General features: G+C 40.9%; 3 protein-coding genes across 3 annotated transcripts; 1 reads left to right on the forward strand and 2 right to left on the reverse strand.

The window, feature by feature from the left end:
- Window positions 1-5,748: 5,748 nt before the first annotated feature.
- LOC113135848 (solute carrier family 2, facilitated glucose transporter member 11-like) lies at window positions 5,749-7,895 on the reverse strand. The gene has a single exon (XM_033325762.1). The coding sequence runs from the start codon at window positions 7,519-7,521 to the stop codon at window positions 5,896-5,898; it is 1,626 nt and encodes a 541-aa protein (XP_033181653.1). The 5' UTR covers window positions 7,522-7,895; the 3' UTR covers window positions 5,749-5,895.
- A 44-nt stretch (window positions 7,896-7,939) lies between these two features.
- On the forward strand, window positions 7,940-13,830 carry LOC113135849 (RNA-binding protein with serine-rich domain 1). Its single transcript, XM_026316160.1, has 7 exons — window positions 7,940-8,035; window positions 8,727-8,873; window positions 9,092-9,268; window positions 10,107-10,209; window positions 12,346-12,499; window positions 12,661-12,802; window positions 12,925-13,830. Coding segments are annotated over exons 1-7 (825 nt in total). The 5' UTR covers window positions 7,940-8,033; the 3' UTR covers window positions 13,025-13,830.
- A 3,727-nt stretch (window positions 13,831-17,557) lies between these two features.
- On the reverse strand, window positions 17,558-18,611 carry cox19 (cytochrome c oxidase assembly factor COX19). The gene is made up of 3 exons (XM_026315715.1): window positions 18,465-18,611; window positions 18,051-18,162; window positions 17,558-17,888 (listed from the first exon to the last, which is right to left on the reverse strand). Exons 1-3 carry the CDS (start codon window positions 18,544-18,546, stop codon window positions 17,792-17,794), a joined length of 291 nt encoding a protein of 96 aa, XP_026171500.1. The 5' UTR covers window positions 18,547-18,611; the 3' UTR covers window positions 17,558-17,791.
- Window positions 18,612-18,631: the final 20 nt, after the last annotated feature.

The following is an 18,631-nucleotide window of genomic DNA, read 5'->3' on the forward strand; positions in this document are numbered from 1 at the left end:
ATGCCATGTCCTGTATAACTCATCACTCCTCATTTTCAGTTATAGAAAATGATGACAGTGAAGAATGATTGGGTCTGTGTATGACACAAAATCAGATAAAAGCTAAAAACCTAAATAAAAGTTTCATAATGAAAAATGAAAACTGTTTCCAGCTGACTTTTTAATGTTTACAGGATACTGGTTTAAAAACAACAATCCACTAAAAGGGATCTTAAAATTTCACTTGATCATATTACAAGAGAAGAGGGTTTTAATTGGATATAATAACATTTGGAGAAGGTAATGCTATCTTCGATAACAAGTTTGACTAGGATTGTTAAGATTGAGGAATGAAAGCCTTTGCAGATTTAGAACATCAGGTGACTGACAAAAATGTATAAATGTACCTTTACAATGCCAGCTCATGGATACGATCACAGTGAGCCCACCACAAACACATAGTGTCACTCTGCTCCGATAGGCCAACCCTCCATTCTGTGAAATAATGGCAGCTATTCACAGTTCGGATATAAATGGCACAGATAATGCTGGGTGCCTCGGTATGTTTACAGTGGCTTGCGTTCACTGCTAAATGCATTTTCTCCCTATGAAGGGTGATGAGTGAGAGTGATGAGGTGATTTTTATCCATCATCCTGCCATGAGCTCTAGAAAAGCCCACGTGGAGCTGCCCAGCTGCTGTATGCCTACTAAAACTCCCCTCTCCTTGGCTAAACACTATGAGTCACATTCGCTGACATGCCCTGGGCCTTCTCCAGGTATCAGTTATATTGTGCGGGTGGGTATGCGACCATTTACCTGATAGCCCTACAAACTATCCATCCACTATCCAATGTTTGGAAAATGGAAGTCTTTTTCATATTTGTTTTTCTCCCTCATTCCACCTACTTCTTCATCCTCATTTTTTTCCACCTCTGATTGACTGTTTTTATGTCATTTTCATCACAGGACAGCGAGGCTAATGGGAAATCTTTGCTTTGCTTTAATAAGATTGCATTTTCTCTAAAGTCCCTGAGTGATACCTGCTGACATTGCTGCTGTCAGATACACAGACCAGTTCCCTGAGGAGAGCTGCTGGTGAAAGTCTCCTTCCTTCACACACTGATTTTTAGTGTAGTCGGTACCCTGATCTAAAGCTGACAAAGCTGCACTGTTCTTGTGATCCTAAAATAATATGATTTAATGATTAATAGTCATGGCATTATCTGTGCAGATTTCCACCAAATAAAAATCTATACCCACAGGTAGATGAAAGGATACTGTGTTCAAAGATTTCTACTGTTGTGTTTAGTTTAGCCTCTGCAGCACAACCCTACAGTTAGAAACAAATGCTTTTTTTCCCCCTGCAGCAACAAAATTAGTCAGGGCAAGGCTACTGCCACTAAGCAGTGAAAATGCATGTGATGAAATCCTACAAAATGTCAAAGATGTGATTATTATTTTTTTTTAGTTTTAAGATGTCCAACTTGTCCATACTGCTACTGTTTAAACAAGCTGATGGCTAAACTTGTACATCGGTCAGCTGAAATACTGACTGACTGAGAAGAGTAGACAAAAGTGTGTTAACTCATCAGAGATTACAGGTGTGCATTGAGACACAGAGCGTGATGTAGACACTTGGTGTTGTTTTAGTGTAAATTGAGCTTTATGTGTTGAAGTCCATCATTTTTAGAGCATGCTGTAGTGAGTTCCTGTCACGGCAAACAGATGTTTTATGTTGCTTTCGTATCCCAGATGGTGACAATATGGACAGTGGGTGTAGCGATGATTAGTAGTGACAGCCATAATAAAAGCAACAGTATTTGAATCATGGCTAGAACTTACTATTGCTGCCTGTACTGTTATAACATTTTTCCACTCAGTTAAAAAGACAATTAAAATGGTGACACCAACATGGACAAATAGGTGAAATCATCTTTCACTGAGGTGGAAGAAATCACATCCAGTCTTTAACTAAAGGTTGACACTACAGTGTTTTGTGGTCCAGCCGTGTTTAACAAATTTACCTAATGTATGTGCGTTTCCTCCTTTCTAAGACCAAAGGTCAAACCATACTGTGTTTCTGTCCCATGAAATCATATTACAACTGTTTTCAACGGTGTCTTACTGCCTCAGGTGCCATGTCGTCATGGAACTAACAGTGTACAGTAATTAAAGGTTGAGCTCTTCTCCCTCAGTATTTCTGCATTTCACTTCTGGTAGCAAAAGGAAGGTCACACTCTTCTGATGAAACGTGGTATTTATGTCACGGTTTTGTACAGGAGGAGACTTCATCCACAAACGAAACCACAGGACTGAAGGGAAAGGGGCTTTATTTCACACAGAACAGTTACCATACAATGACCAGTAGATGTCCACGAAGAGCTAGGTCAGACATGAATGAACAAACATCCGGCAACATGCAGAAGTGAAACCACACAACACTCCTGTGAACGGGATCTCCGTTGTTCACCTCGTCATGTCTCATAAGAGCCCGACTTCAGCCGGGACGAAAAGGCACTGAGCACCTCTGCTCAGTGGAAAACGAGCTACCAGTCTGTGTCGGTAACCAGGAGAACACCAAGGCACAACAAAAGTACTTCCCTAGTCCCCTTTAGTGTCTGTGAGTAGATGGCGGCAAAATGAAAATCCTAGTCTTGGTCCATCGACGACTAGGGAGACAATAGTTCATTCTGGGTGTGCGCTGGGTAAGGAAGAACCGTAGGTACTGGGGAGGTTGGTCAACAAGCAACCTGGCAACTGCCAGGGGAACAAACAGGAGTATAAGAAGCCCTGGGGAAAAACGAGGCGCAGGTGAAAACATTCACTAATCCTGGGAACAGAAAATAACCAAACCAGTTCCCGTCATGATCCACCAAAGTAAAAGCAAACAGGAAGTCCAGACTGCGGATCATGACAATTTACCCCCATTGTTGCTTCCTTTGACTAACCACTGCTTTAGGTCCACTTTCACTTCACTTGCAGAAAAGACCAAAGACTGTGAAGTGGCACGGCAGAAAGAAATCTTGAACATGTGCACATCTTTGAACAGGTACATAAAGAATACATTAAAAAAGATTGTGAAGTTCTTTTTACTTGAGATGTATGAACCTCAGATCTGTTAAATGTAGTATTGCGAGGCATCTCATGCACTATGACAAAACCAATCATACAGAAGGCCTTTTTGTAGAGTAACTATTTACTCTGAGAGGAAATCAAGATGGTAAAATCTCAGTGGCATGTTAACTTAATACTAGGCTCACAATACTGCAGAAGACTGCCAGAGCTCTTGCACTCACAGACTGTCCCCACATTTAAAAACACATAATGATTATAAATGATCAGCCCTTCGGCAGATTCTTTGCTGTTGTTGTACCTTGATCTAACCCTGGAGTGGTTACTCTGCTGACTTTCCACACCACTGTTTTGTACACAAGATGGAGTGGGAAATAAAAGTGTGGTGCTTAAATAGAAAAAAATAAATATAGTGTTTTAGGATATTGCAAAGTGCACAAGGATATATTTTGTCCAGATGGGTATTACAACTGCAAATTTTAGTCAAATGCTAAAATAATGGATAAAATTCAATAGTTATGGTCTATATAGGCTAAAGGCATTGCAAGACCTATCATTTGCTGTCCAGAATCGCCATTGTGCTGTATCTTGGATGAAATTATGCTTAAAAGGCTTTAACAAACGAGTTATTAATCAAATGATGCAGAGATGAGCTACCCCACAGAATGTGGACATAGAGTTTATTGGAGTTCCTTGTAGCCAGCAGAAAAAATTGCAATTTTCTGGAGGTCCAGCTGGTTTTGTGAGAAGTTGTGGGTTTTTTATAACCCACTGTCAAGCAGGCTTCTATTTTGTGTAGCTTCAGATGTGTTGAAAGGCTGTTTTACTCTTGTACAGAGCCAAGCTCACAGTTACCTCATGTCTCACCTTAATGCCAGTGCCCAGGCTTTATGCTAATTGTCTCCTGGCTGTGGCTTAATATTTAACAGAATGCTCTGACAGTGGTACCAAACTTCTGATCTAACTCTTGACAAGAAATCAGAATATTTCCCAAAATGTCAAATTATGTCTGTAACTGCAGGCTGAAAGTGTCCCCTGGTACTGAATTTTCCCTCAAATTAATTCTGCTTGGATCGTGAGCACAGGTGGTAAATGTCAATTGTTTTCCCCAGATCCCTCTGATGGGTCACAGTGTAAGTGAAACTGTGGCCAGAGCTGAGGCCAATGGATTTTGGAGGACATGCTGAAAACCAGCAAGAGCAAAAAAACTAATTTAAAACAATAATTACAGCTCAGATTTTAGTGCTTTTCTCTGGACACCAATATTAATCCCATCCTTCTGTCATCTGTTTGCTTTTTCACAGCCAGGAAATTCTTCTCACTTCCGAAGAAATTATGTAATGTAGCCCAGGAACAGCACACTTCAACCTTTCTCCACTTTAGTGTGAGATGTTCTCAAACAGCACTTGCTTCCGTAGATAAACAGTATTACACTAACAGTTTTAATAGTGTGAAAGGGAGCAGAGTGTGATTAAATGGAATTAAGAAAGCAGTTGATTCAGACAGGCAGAATTATTCAGACTAACCAAATCACACAGAAGATGATTGTCAGTCAGTCCTTCACTTTTTATTATTACTGTTTTATACATACAGTAATATTTTCCATTGAAAAAATACTGCAGTTTCTATAGCCAGACAAAAACAAATATATTGAGTAATTACTAAATCCAGACTGAACATTACACAAATCCTTAAGGATTGTCAAGGCTTGCTTTGGACAGACAGTTTCATATAGTAACAGTCATTTCATTCAGTTATTACACAGCAGACATGCTACTACAGTGGTTTTTTACTTGAAATCCAGCATTAAAAAGAGAAGTTTTCATGGAATAAGAGGGTGATCTGAATCACTAGGAACATATTCCTGATCGTATCTTCAGCAAAGAACATCTTAAATATAAATAATAAATAGCTGCTATTCTAAAATTATTTCAGTGACATAGGTTAGTAAAGGGAACCCACAGAAGTGATGACAGATGGTCAACATAAGGCTTAAAATGGTCATGTGTGAAGAATTTTGATAACAGAGACTTTTATATTTGAGCTCATAATGGAGAGCGAGTCAAGAACAGCAACAATACCAACACCTGCCGGATGCTACGCAGAGCTGCATTTATAAATTCAGTGCAGGAGCACACCAAACATTTCAGGATGAGGTAACATTGACTCAGTCTGTTAGTAGAGGTGGTAGAAAAGACATATTGGGTCTTTTAGTATTTTCTAGGAATATACACAAAGCACCACTGATGCGCAAAAGATAGAAAATAAAAAAACAAGTTACAGATGTGTGGTTTCACATGAAATGAACTGAGTACAGCCTGACGTGCCAGAGATTAGAGAGGCATTACTCCCGCTTGGATCACTAAATAGAAAAATGTACACAAGCATGGATCACTGCACTGGATACACAATAATCAGATTACACACATGAAAAACAAGCACCGTTACCCAGTACAGTGATGAATGAATGAATGAATTAGCACAGGTAATCTTTTCATCCATGCAGTTCAGATAATTACCCACTCTACTGCAAACACTTGCATTATTAAGACCTTCAGAGTTTCAGTGGATATAAATATGAGGCTACATTTAAGGTATAGTATCTTTTGAATTGCTTCCTTGAGATTAGAATCATGCATTATGGTTCACAACAGTACTTCATATAAGTTTCACTGCTCTTTTATTCAAGCTGTTTGTCCATCTGCCACCTCTTTACAGTTTTTTTACATGCCAGTGTCACTTAGTGTAAGATACTAGACACATCATCCTTCATGCAGTTGGACATCTCTACAGTAATCTACACTCTGAAAGTGCATCAAATGACCACAAAGACAGGGCCTGTTTCATTCACTGGAGGATGTCATGCTCCTCTTCATGTGGTCATAATCAGGATTTTGTGTCATGGTAGAGAAAGAACAGCCTGTACCTAGCTGATAGTGATCCTTAATGGGCTCATCCATCTGCTTTTCCATCCTCTCCTTCTTCATTCCATTTTTTCTATCAAACTCTGCATTAATCTCAGCCAGTGTCTTGCCCTTAGTCTCTGGTAAGGTGAGCCCCAAAAACACAGCAGACACCAAACACACAACCAAGAAAGGAAGGAAGCAGAAGTTCCCCAAACTGTTGATAATGAAGGGGAACAACATACCCACCAAGATCAAGCTGAGCCACATAAGCGAGCCTGTGACCATATACACTACAGGTCGAGACCCCTGGTCGAAGATCTCAGCAGGTAGGATCCCTGTCACCCCTGCAGGGCCCAGACCAAAACTAAGGATGTAGGCAAAAACACATGCCATGCTGAGGTAGGGCATCCCTGCCACCCCGTGGCTCTGGAGAGTAAGAGCTAAAGTGAAGACTATCGTCCAGAAAACCATAAGACTGTACCCCCCGACAAGAAGGTACCTGCGGCCTACACGTTCAATCAAGACATTACTCAGTATAGAAGCAGTTAGCTCAGATGCCCCAGTGCCGATAGCGACATACTGTATTTTCTCTGCAGGGATCCCTGCTTCAAGAAAAATGTAGGAAGCATAGAAGTATATGGAGTCATTGCCACAGAGTATCATGGCACTACTGGCAGCCATGACTGTTTTGAGTTGAGATCGCAGATTGCGATCTTTAAACAGGGACCATGGTGTCTTAAAGGAAGATGCAGATTCAGACTTTAAGGCTATTAATTGTTGCTGCTGCTGCTCCTGAAGCATCTCCTCCATCTCCAAGACAGGAGCTTCGCCGCCACGGAGTCTCTGAAGTGCTCGTACACATGCTTCTCTGTCTCCTCTGTCAATGAGCAGGTATCTGGGGCTTTCAGGGAGCCAGGGTAGGCTAAGCACCTGGATCAACCCTGGCAAAGCATTACTACCTAGTAAGTAGGGCCACATAGGCTCCGTGCCAAGCAGCTCAGTGAGTCCCACAACCTGACCCAAGAAAATCCCAAATGCTGTGAAAACAGCAGAGGAAAAAGCCACAGCACCTCTGAGGTGCTTAGGGGCACTCTCTCCAAAGTACATAGGCTGGATGTTCATACTCACACCCGCATTTATCCCCACCAGACATCGTGCAAGGATGATCATCTCAAATGATCTTGACACCCTGCATGTCAGCACAAGTACAGTGCCAACAAAAAGGAAAACATTGTTAATAAGCAGCGAGTTTTTCCTCCCAAAGTGGACTGCCATGGGCCCTGCTAACAGGGCACCCAGCAAACCTCCCAGTGAAAACGCTGATACAATAAGAGTCCACACTAGGGTCACCTGAGGGGTGTCCAAACCTATGCCCCAGCGGTCCATGTAGGTATCATTAATAAAACCCCGGATGTAGACGGTGGGAGCGTTGATGATTGAGATGTTGTAGCCATACTGGAAGGTGCCACCTATGGCAGCACTGCACACGGTCAAAGCAAGGATCCTGGTACTGCCTGGGCCTCTGCTGCTCCCTTCTGACTCGTTATCAGCTGAGGAGTTCATCTGAAGACCACCTGCCCCACAGGAAAAGCAAACGCGTGTGCCCTTCGTTCTGGCCGACAGCCTTCAATTCTGCTAGCTTCTAGTTTCCCAGAAAACATGTCCTCTTAGACCCACAGTCCTTGTACAAGGCATGAAAGTTGATACCTGACTGTCAAAGCCGGTCGAAATAGTGAACCCTTACTTTCCTAAGTAAAACCTGTCAGGGTGTTGCTGCACTGAACCGCCTAGAACCGCATCACATGGTCATCTTAGCCCAAAGTAGAGGCCCGGACAGTGAGATTGCAGCTGTATTTCTTCATTCAACTACCACCGTGAAGTTTCCAAACAGAGATCATTAGAAGATATGAAAGACACAACCAGAATAGAAAAGGACCCTGACAGTCCTTTGGGAGGGGAAATTTACATCATAACGTGTCTCTGCCTTTGTGCGTACACTGTTGTGATTGGTTTATACTACGTTCAAGTATTGCATCATCTCTGAGCGACTGCAACAGCCGCGAGTCGGAGCAAAGATGTAAGTAAAGACAACCATCAAAATGAGCATTTAACAGTTTGTGCTTAAGGAGGCTAAGGAGGAGTAGCACAATCACCTCAACCTCTTCAATAGCTGCAATGATTTAGTTTTAAAAATGTGAGGCACTGTTAGCTCTGTAGCTAATGCTAACTATTAGCCAGTTAGCATGTAGGCGCAATGGGCAGGTTGTAGTCGCTAATGCGAATCATTAAGTTTTACACCTCATAGACAAAATAAAGTGTGACACTACTGTTCGTACATGGAGTGAGGTGGATTTAGTTCCGGCTTTGAATTATCTGAAAACTACAGAAAACTACAGGTACTTTGAAATGATATAAAAGCAGTTCGACTTGTCTTTGTTACAAAATGAAAATGAAACGTTGATTTGAAGCATTGACCAGTATTTTGATACCTTTAGTTCCAGATCTATTATAAAATGAGTTTAAATATTCAATATGCATAGTATAAGATTAACTTGACGTTTTCTACCAAGTTTACAAAAACTGCTGTTTATTGCTCAGTGTAATTAAAAGTTAAAAATGCAGGTATGTTTGCTCTTAACACTCCTTTGTGTTTAAACCTGAACTTGTAAGTTCACCTACTAGTCAGCAATCTGCTCAGGTGGTGTCATTTCGTTTCTACTAAGTGACATCCATTGGGCTTTGACTTCTGTTTGCTCTACCTCCAACAGGGCACCTTCCCCCACAAAGAGAAAGGAGGATGACAAGAGCAAGCAGCGAGGTAAGGAGAAGTCAGGGGCCACGAAAGAAGGGACTGACAAAGACCGGGGCAGAGAGAAGAACCGCACACGACGGAGTGCTTCCAGTGGGAGCAGCAGGTCAGAGGATAGGCCATGTTTTTTTCTTGTTCCCTTGTTCATTAATTTCTCATTAAGTGAGAATGAAACATTACACAAAACATGGTCTGTCAACAGAGATCATCTGTGCCGTTTCAGGTTCTGACTTTTTCCTCGTTATTTCTGTTGCACTGTGAAATATTCACACTGCAAGCTGGTTCAGATCCTCCATACCCACCCTAAAACCTTCTGTTGTTTAGGTCGAGCTCCAGCTCCAGCAGCTCAGGCTCCAGCTCCGGCTCCTCCAGCAGCTCCAGCTCCTCTGCCTCCAGCCACTCAGGCTCATCCAGCTCCCGCTCTTCTTCCTCTTCTTCATCTTCCTCCTCACCAAGCCCCAGCCGCCAGCGCCACGATAACAGACGACGCTCACGTTCTAAGTACGTAACTAGTCTCTCTGAAAAGGTTTGGAAAATTAAGCAAGTCTGGATCAGGATCTCTGTCTGCACTCAGTAGTACCAGCACATACCTAATACTGGTAGTACTAGTACATAACTGGTACTAGTTGGCAAACTTGTTCTGCAGAGGCCCCTTTTTTAAATAAGAATATTTTTGTTTCCCCTACCCCTATTTTTATTCTAAAGTGAATATATGCTGTCTTAAGTTGTTCACTTTTAAACTGTCAGAAGCTAATGTTAGTATTTCAGACACACAACACACTGTGTTCTGTCCCACCGTTGTACTGGTGAAGCCAAGGGTGATATATCCCTCCTCATATTTTCTTGCTTTGGAAGTTGTGTTTTGAGTTGGTAAGGACTCATCCTGTGCTGGAGCATTATGCTTAGCTGGGAGCCCCCCTCACAAACCTGTCCCTCTACACCGCCAGTAGGAACACTGAAGTAAGCTTAGTGTTTGATGACTCAAATTACGTCCTGTTGTCCTGAAAAGTACCTACTTCGACGTAGGAGCTAAAAAAACTCCCCAGAAACAATGCTCTAAGAACTAATATAGTTCTCAGTTCGTGTGGTTCCCACACAATAAATGGGATCTTCCTCCAAAGCTTCCTCCAAAGAAATATTACATAGTTCCTCTGGACCAAGTGCCTCATGTTTTGCTATCAGTACCAATGCATGCCTCACACCCCCCTGCAACAGCTCCTGCCCCCCACTTTGGGAAGCACTGTGTTTAGTGTATTAATGAAAATGTAATTTTAACTTACTGTTGTCTAGGCGAGAGCATCTTTTCTAAAATGTAACTGAAAAGCAAATGTCACTGTAGGTCAAAGTCAGCAAAGAAGGATGACAGGGACCGACGCCGTAGGAGCCCCACACCTAAACCCACTAAGGTCTACCTGGGCCGGCTAACCAGAAACGTTATCAAGGTAAGTGTTTAACCACGCTACTGACATCATAGGATATTGCTATGAGCTGGATCCTCTTTTTTCCCTTCCAAAAGAGCCTTATATTTGACTTACTGTCTAAGGCAGGTGAAAACAAACAATAATGTTATATATCAGATTGTTGTGTGTCAGGGGGTGTTACACACTTGTAAACTAAAGGAGCCTGTTTAGTGCTTTTTTTGTGTGGTCACCAACAGACCTGTATCAAACACTAACCCCTTACAGACCCTGTATAAAACCATTAAATTTCAAATTTTTCATTTTGATAGCTTTACTCATTCATAATAAACCAAACAAATATAAGTCAACAGGATATTGCTCCAGTGTTCATTTTACCCAACTGCCAGTGTCCCAGAGAGAGCGTTTTGACATCCAAAGTGTACACACACCACACATGCCTTTTATACAGAACAGAATGGTGACAAATACTTGGTATAATCCCCACCTTGAGCAGGCAGTGTGAAAAGGGCAACTATCCCCACTGCTCATTACAGCAGCTGGCAAGAAACTTAAATGAATGGATCATCTTTTACACATGTGGACGAAATTGTTGGTACCCTTCTATTAAAGAAAGAAAAACCCACAAGGAAATAATAAATAAAAATTTACAGAAAATTAACTAAGATGGCACCACCCATTGCTCTTTGAGCCAAAGTAGACTTAATGGAAGACGACCGAGGAAGACTCCACTGTTGAAAGCAAATCATAAAAAAGTGAGACTTGAATTTGCCAAAATGCATATTGACAAGCCACAAAGCTTCTGGGAGAATGTCCTTTGTACAGATGAAACAGTGAGACATGGGTCCTCCAACAGGATAATGACCCAAAACACACAGCTTAAAAACACCCAAGAATGGCTAAGAACAAAACACTGGACTATTCTGAAATGGCCTTCTATGAGCCCTGATCTAAATCCTATTGAACATCTGTGGAAAGAGCTGAAACATGCAGTCTGGAGAAGGCACCCCTCAAACATGACAGCTGGAGCTGTTTGCTCACGAGGAGAGGGCCAAAATACCTGTCGACAGGTGCAGAAGTCTCATTCAGACTTACAGAAATCACTTGATTGATTAGTTAATTTTCAGTAAATTATTATTTTTACTTTTGTCAGTTATTTCAGTGACTATTGTGGGGTTTTTTTCCATAATGGAAGGGTGCCAACAATTTTGTCCATGTCTGTATTGGTTAATCCATTCACCAATTGTCTGCTCATTGACTATGATCAGTGACTCATACATTCTCATCTCTCTGTAAGATGAGAGAAATGGGGTGACTTTTTGCGTGTTGTGTAATGACAGCTGGCTCTATTATCACGTCAGCATGATTGTACAGTTGTGCTCATAAATTTGCACCCTCCTGGCACAGGGGCTGTGTAATTTTATAAGAACAGCTATGAACAATGAACTCCCGATATTCATGGGCATTACATCACTAGAGCACTCACGAATTGTGAAAAACTGCAAATTTTGGATGTAGTCAAAAAAAATGCCTATTTTTATAGTTTGAACCCTAAATATGCCCCCATATATGACCCCAAAACACTTTTTCATTTCAAATTCAGCTTAATACATTATTAGTAAATAAATTAGTGACCTAAATTAGTAAATCATATTTTTCTTAATAATTTAGCGTTAAAACGCATGAAGAATTATATATTGCCACGAAAAAGCCATAAAAAATTGTGGAGAATATTTGCAGTTTCCACAAAATTGCGGACATTTCCATGAACAATTATTAGGTTCTAAGGAAAAACAACTGTGGCTGTGAACTCTGAACCGCGACTTTGCAGGGGTCAACTCTGTGTCTGTGTCTATGTATATATATATATATATATATATATATATATATGTGTGTGTGTGTGTGTGTGTGTGTAATAATTGTAAAAGTAAAATAACTCAGGCCCATCCCTTGAGTTCAGCAATAATGTCATCTATATCTGTTTATATTCTAGTTCCTTGTGATCAATCCAGTCACCCTGAACAGATATTTTTACTGCATCTGAAACAGTACTACAGTATTATAACAAGTACATTTTTGTAGTTATATTATGTTTTAAAACGTCTCTACTTGTGTGTCTAGATGCAAATATACAAGTGTTCTGTTTTGTGCCTTTTGAAGGAACACATCCAGGAGATCTTCTCCACTTATGGCAAGATCAAGATGATCGACATGCCCATGAACAGAATGCACCCTCACCTGTCCAAGGGCTACGCCTACGTGGAGTTTGAGACGCCAGAGGAGGCTGAAAAGGCCCTGAAACACATGGACGGAGGTAACAAGATGAGGAATATGACAGACAGTAAATAGGATGTATAGTTTCATGTTCTCAGTCATATATAAAAGTACAAGATTAGTGGTACTTGCTGTATACAAATGTCTTAAATGCATGCAGTAATTTTTTAAAATGATGTTCTTTGTGAAATTTTGCTCCAGGGCAGATTGATGGTCAGGAGATCACAGTCACAGCAGTGCTCACTCCCACAGTGCGTCCTCCCCCTCGTAGGCTGTCCCCTCCCCGCAGGATGCCTCCTCCACCCCCTATGTGGCGGCGCTCTCCACCTCGAATGAGGAGAAGGCAAGTTTTTGATTTGGGGGGAAATATATGTAGATGTTACCACAGTAGCTATATTTTCATTCAGCCTTAGTTTAATGTCTTTTTGCTTACCATCTTGCCTCCATCCTGCCCCTCTCTCTTAGGTCTCGGTCTCCACGGCGACGTTCTCCAATACGCCGCCGGTCTCGGTCTCCTGGTCGCCGCCGTCACCGTTCACGCTCCAGTTCCAACTCCTCCCGCTAGTGATTAAACCCCCGACCTCCGCCCTCTGGATCTGCTCCTCTGCCATGCCCTTTTGATTAGTGTGATGGACGAAATTAACTATTTGTGTTAGCTGTTACACGATGAGAACAAAAGCACCAAAAATTATTACAGTACCATCCAAGGAAATTATTTTAGCTTATTTAGCACAAATTATTTTATGTGCTAATTCAAATAAGACAAGCATTATGTTAAGACTTCAAGAAGAACCTGAAGCCGCTGAAATGGTAATCCCTAATACCATGTGACTATAACCATTTTGTTTTGGAAAGAAGAAAAACTGATTTATAAAAGATAAATTACTGAATGTAAGTACTTTACATTTTATCTGTTGGGAGTGAAAGTGCTTGCTTGAGACATTACTGTGTACAAGAGGAATAATGAGGTTTCTTAGCCTCTTCTGCTGTTCCACAAGAGTCATGAAGTGACCTACACCTGTTTTAAATGAGTGGAACTCCTTTGCTGGGAATAATTGGGGTTATGACTGTAGGAAGCTGACCATGGATGTTTTTTTATTTATCAGTGACCTGGTTTTGTTAGTAGCTTAGCTGAGTTTTAGAATGAACAAAATACAGTAGTGTTCTTATTGGTGTAGTCAGTCTGAGCAACGGTTTTTTTTAAGCTGACCCTGACAATACGTTGTAGTGAAAAATTCCACTGAAGATGTATCTGCCTATGGTTTTAACATGAGGACAACAGAATCACATATTCTTGACAGAGCTGTTAAGTGGTATATTTTCAACTGTAAAAATAAACTTGTCAGTGTTCTGTGACAAACCCTTTCTGAATGAGCTAAAGTCTAGTGTGGCTTTTGTGTACTGTAATTTCGTATTGGGGGGGGGGGGGGGGGGGGGGGTTCATTCAGAGGTGGGGTTTGGAAACATTTGTTTTAACGTGATGTCATTTTGTAATTTCTCATCATATTTCAGGAATAACACAGTTTGTGACTATGACTACAAAGACAGCTACGTGTCATATTTACTAATAGTTAATAATAGTAGTATGTGTCTGCTTTATGTCCTCAGATGTCACAGGGTGACTGCTGCATCTGTTCAATTTTCCACCTGCTTTTTATCCGTCACACTGAACCTCTTATCTACATGTTTGTTGTTTTGGTTTTGGGAGTGGAGGGTTACCTCGTCTCCTCTGTGGTGGACTGATGCAGCCTGTGAGACCTGCTGTGTCACTTTGTAAAACTGGTTGAGTGCAGCATGACAGTAAAGATTAGATTGGGAGACACATTTTTGTTATTCAGAGGGGTGTTTCCCTTCTGTCAGCTTTTGCATCTGGGAAGTCACAGACTTAACCATTCCTCCTCCTCACACCAGCTACTGTTCAGAATCAGGCACTTTATTGTTCCCCAGGTCTTTAGCGCTCAGAGACGCTCCATCAGTCCTGGACGCATGATGCCTTTCTCCATTACCTGCAAGCTGTTGCTGATGTTTGTAACTGTGCTGTGTTTCCTACTTGCTCAAGGTAAGTGTGGCTTTGGATTCTCGTCTTGTGAAGATAATTGAAGGCAGGCTATTAAACTTAGTGTGATGTTAAGATACTTAGTGAATTCAAGTCAAATTGCTTATATATACACACAGCTGATGAGAGCCTTAATGACTCCACTGTGTTTTGTGTTAAAGGACAAGATAAGGATGAGAAGCTGAATTTTTATGAAATCTTTCCCTCCTGCTGCATGACGGCCTCAAAGGCTCACATTAAGAAACCCGTCATCCAATGCTACGAACAGAAGGAAGACAGTTTCCCTAACTGTAAAATACACTCATTCATGTAAGTATTCAATCACACGCAGTTTCCATTTTCTTTTGTTTTGATGTCTGTTTTTACAGCCAATGATGCATATTCATGTGTCAAAGTTCACCAAAGTTGAACTGTATGTTAACTTGTCTTTTCTTCTCATCTCTCCAGTTTTGTCACTGTTAATGAAACATTTTGTGTGGACCCCAGTGCAAGTTGGCTTCCAGAAAGGCTCCAGAGATTAAAGAATGTACGTCACTGATGGTTTTTGTGTTTTTATAGTCATGTTTTCCTTTTTATTTCTGTTTTTCAACTTTTTAAAAACACAGTATGAGGTGAAAAAAACATTTAACCTCCCACATAGGAAATCAATTTTTTAAAAAATGTTTCTGCAATAATGATTTATGGATTTTGGTTCCTGTCTAATTGTCAACTTTCCATGCTGAAACTGATTTCACAGAAAGGAATAATTTGCAAACTGCTGTCAAAGGCCTTCAACAATCAAGACGAACATGATGGGGTCATCACCTACTAAGTGGAAATCTTTAAACCAGCACCAATTTCTGTACAGTTTTTCCAACATTGTTTAAACATGAATTACCAATGTCTTTGCAGGAAAATTACTGTTTTCTAAATTGCTAAAGATCATTTTGAAAAAAAAAAAGTCCTGGTGTCTTTACAGCAGATCTTATTTTTTACACACTCCTAGAATTTTGGGAAGAACTTTAACTTTGAGAAAAAAGTTGTGACAACCCCCTTAAAGCAGTAGTCTCACATTTTATGAAAGGTGCATTCACACTGATGTAAGAATTATTCTAATGTCTGTAGGATAAATATGAAAGTGCTGTGTTGCAATTCTGTGTGCACAGAATAAAATAAAACTGAAACTGTAGCCAACATCAGTAACTAAAGTTTCCAAATATAATAAAGTATACTGAGAACACTGGCATCAACATGTGTCAAAATAACATTCACTCTCCAGATTGAAACACCCTGCCCACCGTACCATCATCTTCTGTCTGTTCTGGCAGTCAGGATTGCTGTTTTTGTAGCAATTAATTCCAGTGAATGAAGAAAAAACTCATTGTTGGGCTTGAAAAGTTCCCACAGCTGTATGATCCACAGTCCAGGCATTATAAAGATCAAATTTATACAAATGCCTGGTGAGATGCTTGTTCATCAGATCAGTGATGAAATAAAAAAACACACAGTACCTTTTCTCAGCAATATATTGTAATTTATTATATATTTGTTGGTGCCTCACTGCTCAAATGATACTGCTCTCTGGCAGTTTTACCAACAAGGTGATTCTTCATAGTGTGTTTTAATGAATGAATTAATTTTTGATCTTGAAGTCAGTCCAAAAACATGTATGTCAGGTTGATTGGTGATTCTAAATTGCCCATAGGAGTGAGTGTGAGTGTGTGAGGTTGTTTGTCTTTATGTAGCCCTGTGATGGACTGGTGACCTGTCCAGGGTGTCCCCCTGCCTTTCACCCAAAGAGAGCTGGGATAGGCTCCAGCAGATCTTCGTGACCCTAAATAGGAATAAGTGGGTATAGATGACGGATGGATGGATTTCAACACAACACAAGAGATACCTACCTTGCCTATGAGGTTTCTATCCCTACCAGGGCAAACATATTGATGAACATTTAAGAAACCACTGGAGGAATCATCTGTGTTCTTTAAAATGAAGATGTGTGTGTATGCACCTTCATTTTGGTCTTATTTAAAGGAAAGACTTAATATTCTGGCAATTCAGAAATCCCACATTACTAGATGTCTACAGAGACACAGGGTCATGCTGGGACCCAGGGCATCTTGCTGTTTCCTCCTTGCACAAGGTGAGTGTGGCTTTGACTACTAATGACTGCTAAAGTCCTTGGAGAGTTAGGAAAGTTATTTCTAGAAGCCAAGTCATGGCAATTGGTCTGCTAGTTGAGTCAAAACATTGAGACTGAAGAAACCACTTGATGACTACTAAAAAGTTGTGACTCAAACACTAGATATCCAGTTACCATGAATCAGCTTCTAGATAATTGTTTTATATAGAAACAACACACATATAAAAATAATACAGTCACAACATGAAAGCAAAAATGTAACACAAAAAACCAGACATTTTTCAAAGCCAGCCATGTGTGTATTAAGCGGTGCACTTTGTCTGCAGAAACATGTCCTGGGTCTTCTGTTGTATCAACACTCAAAACATTCACAATACCCTGACACCACTGCTGAGCGTCTCCGAACAGGGTGTGTGCAGCCTTGACTGAGCTCTTTTAAGGTTACTAACCTGAGTGTGAATTATCATGTAGTAAGAGTTAATATAATGACACACCTTTAGTCATTTCAACTCTATTTAAATGAATAAGTGGATCCTCCAAAATGATATATATAAAAATCTAACTGGATACTACAGTGATGGATGATTTCATACAGTGACATCATTCCTAACAGCAGTGTACAAATATTTAAGGAGGAAAAAGTTTCTGTTTATTTTCCCTCACACAGACTTACTAAGGTTACTAATGCTGGTCCGTGTGTGCTGCATTGTAGGTCGTCCTCAGTGTGACAGGCCATGCCCCGGGTCCACATCATATTCATGTCAGTCTGAGCTGAGTTACAAGATATCTGTTTTTTTTAATGTAAGGTGAAATGGAAAAAACAGGACTAAAGAAAGCAGTGAGACCGTCTGGATCCTGACAGCTGTGGACTCAGATTTGATCCAAATGCAGTACAAATACTGGTCAATCTAAACACACTGTTTGGTTTAAATAGAAATATATTTACAAAAATAGTAATACAATAATGACATGCACAAACAGCACCTTCATATTTTACACATTTTTATCTTATGTACATGTGACAAATTAAAGTAGTTTGTACTCTGGAAGTAAGGTCACAGAGCAAATCACAGAGTCCTCTTGCAGGCAGCAGCCAGTGCCCTTAATGTCTTAATGTTAAAGGTTTTATGAAACAGCAGCTGTGCTGAAGCAGGTCAGGGTTTGGTGTCTTTGTCTGCAGGGCTGGGAGGAGGAGGATCCATCAAGTCCTTAAATCCCAGTTTCTCCAGAGGTTCTTTGGCCATCAGCTGACTGGAAAACATGTGGTTGTGTGTAAAATAGAAACTTTAAACAGTAATTGATCAACTATTGACATATTAGTTAAAAGGAGAATTCTTGTTTAACAGTGTTAGTAACTTCTCTCCCAGTAGATGAAGACTGTAATGGTGTATACTGCATTTTTAATTTTCTTACTGGTCCATCCGACATTCCAGGTAGTCTTTGGACTGCAGGCGGCACTGAGAGTTGTCGAAGCTGTTGTCTCGCAGACATTTCATAAACTTCTCCTTGAAGACTTTACACTCTCCTGAAACAACAAGCGGCCACAACCCGCTTAAATATATTTCCATTCGCCCTAACTGTCCAAAGTGTGCCCTGACCTCTGACAGCTGCTGTACACTAATGATTAGACCTGCTGAGACTTGTCATGTTGCAGATGGTGTTTAATTAATGTCTAATCATAATGGCTTATGATGCTTCCCTATGATTCTCTGGGCTCGTGGGTGATTTAAATGCTGTTATAAATGATTTCGGCGTGTCCCACGGCGACTGGCAGCTCAACATACAGGAGGATGATGAGGCGTCAGTGCTTGAGCCGAGCTCACCTACCAAAATGATCCAGAGGAAACGCTCCTTTCTCCGGAGGCCGCGGCTGAAAAGCCTTCGAGCTGAAGTTCATAGCAGTGGACATGTCTGCTGAGGGTGAAGCTCTTCATTAGAGAAGCGACACACAGCCAGCTGCTGTCGCGTTAAGATGATGTTTGCGTTGTCTCGGC

Source organism: Mastacembelus armatus, chromosome 19 (assembly GCF_900324485.2).
Source record: "Mastacembelus armatus chromosome 19, fMasArm1.2, whole genome shotgun sequence".
In the NCBI taxonomy this organism is placed as follows: Eukaryota; Metazoa; Chordata; class Actinopteri; order Synbranchiformes; family Mastacembelidae; genus Mastacembelus; species Mastacembelus armatus.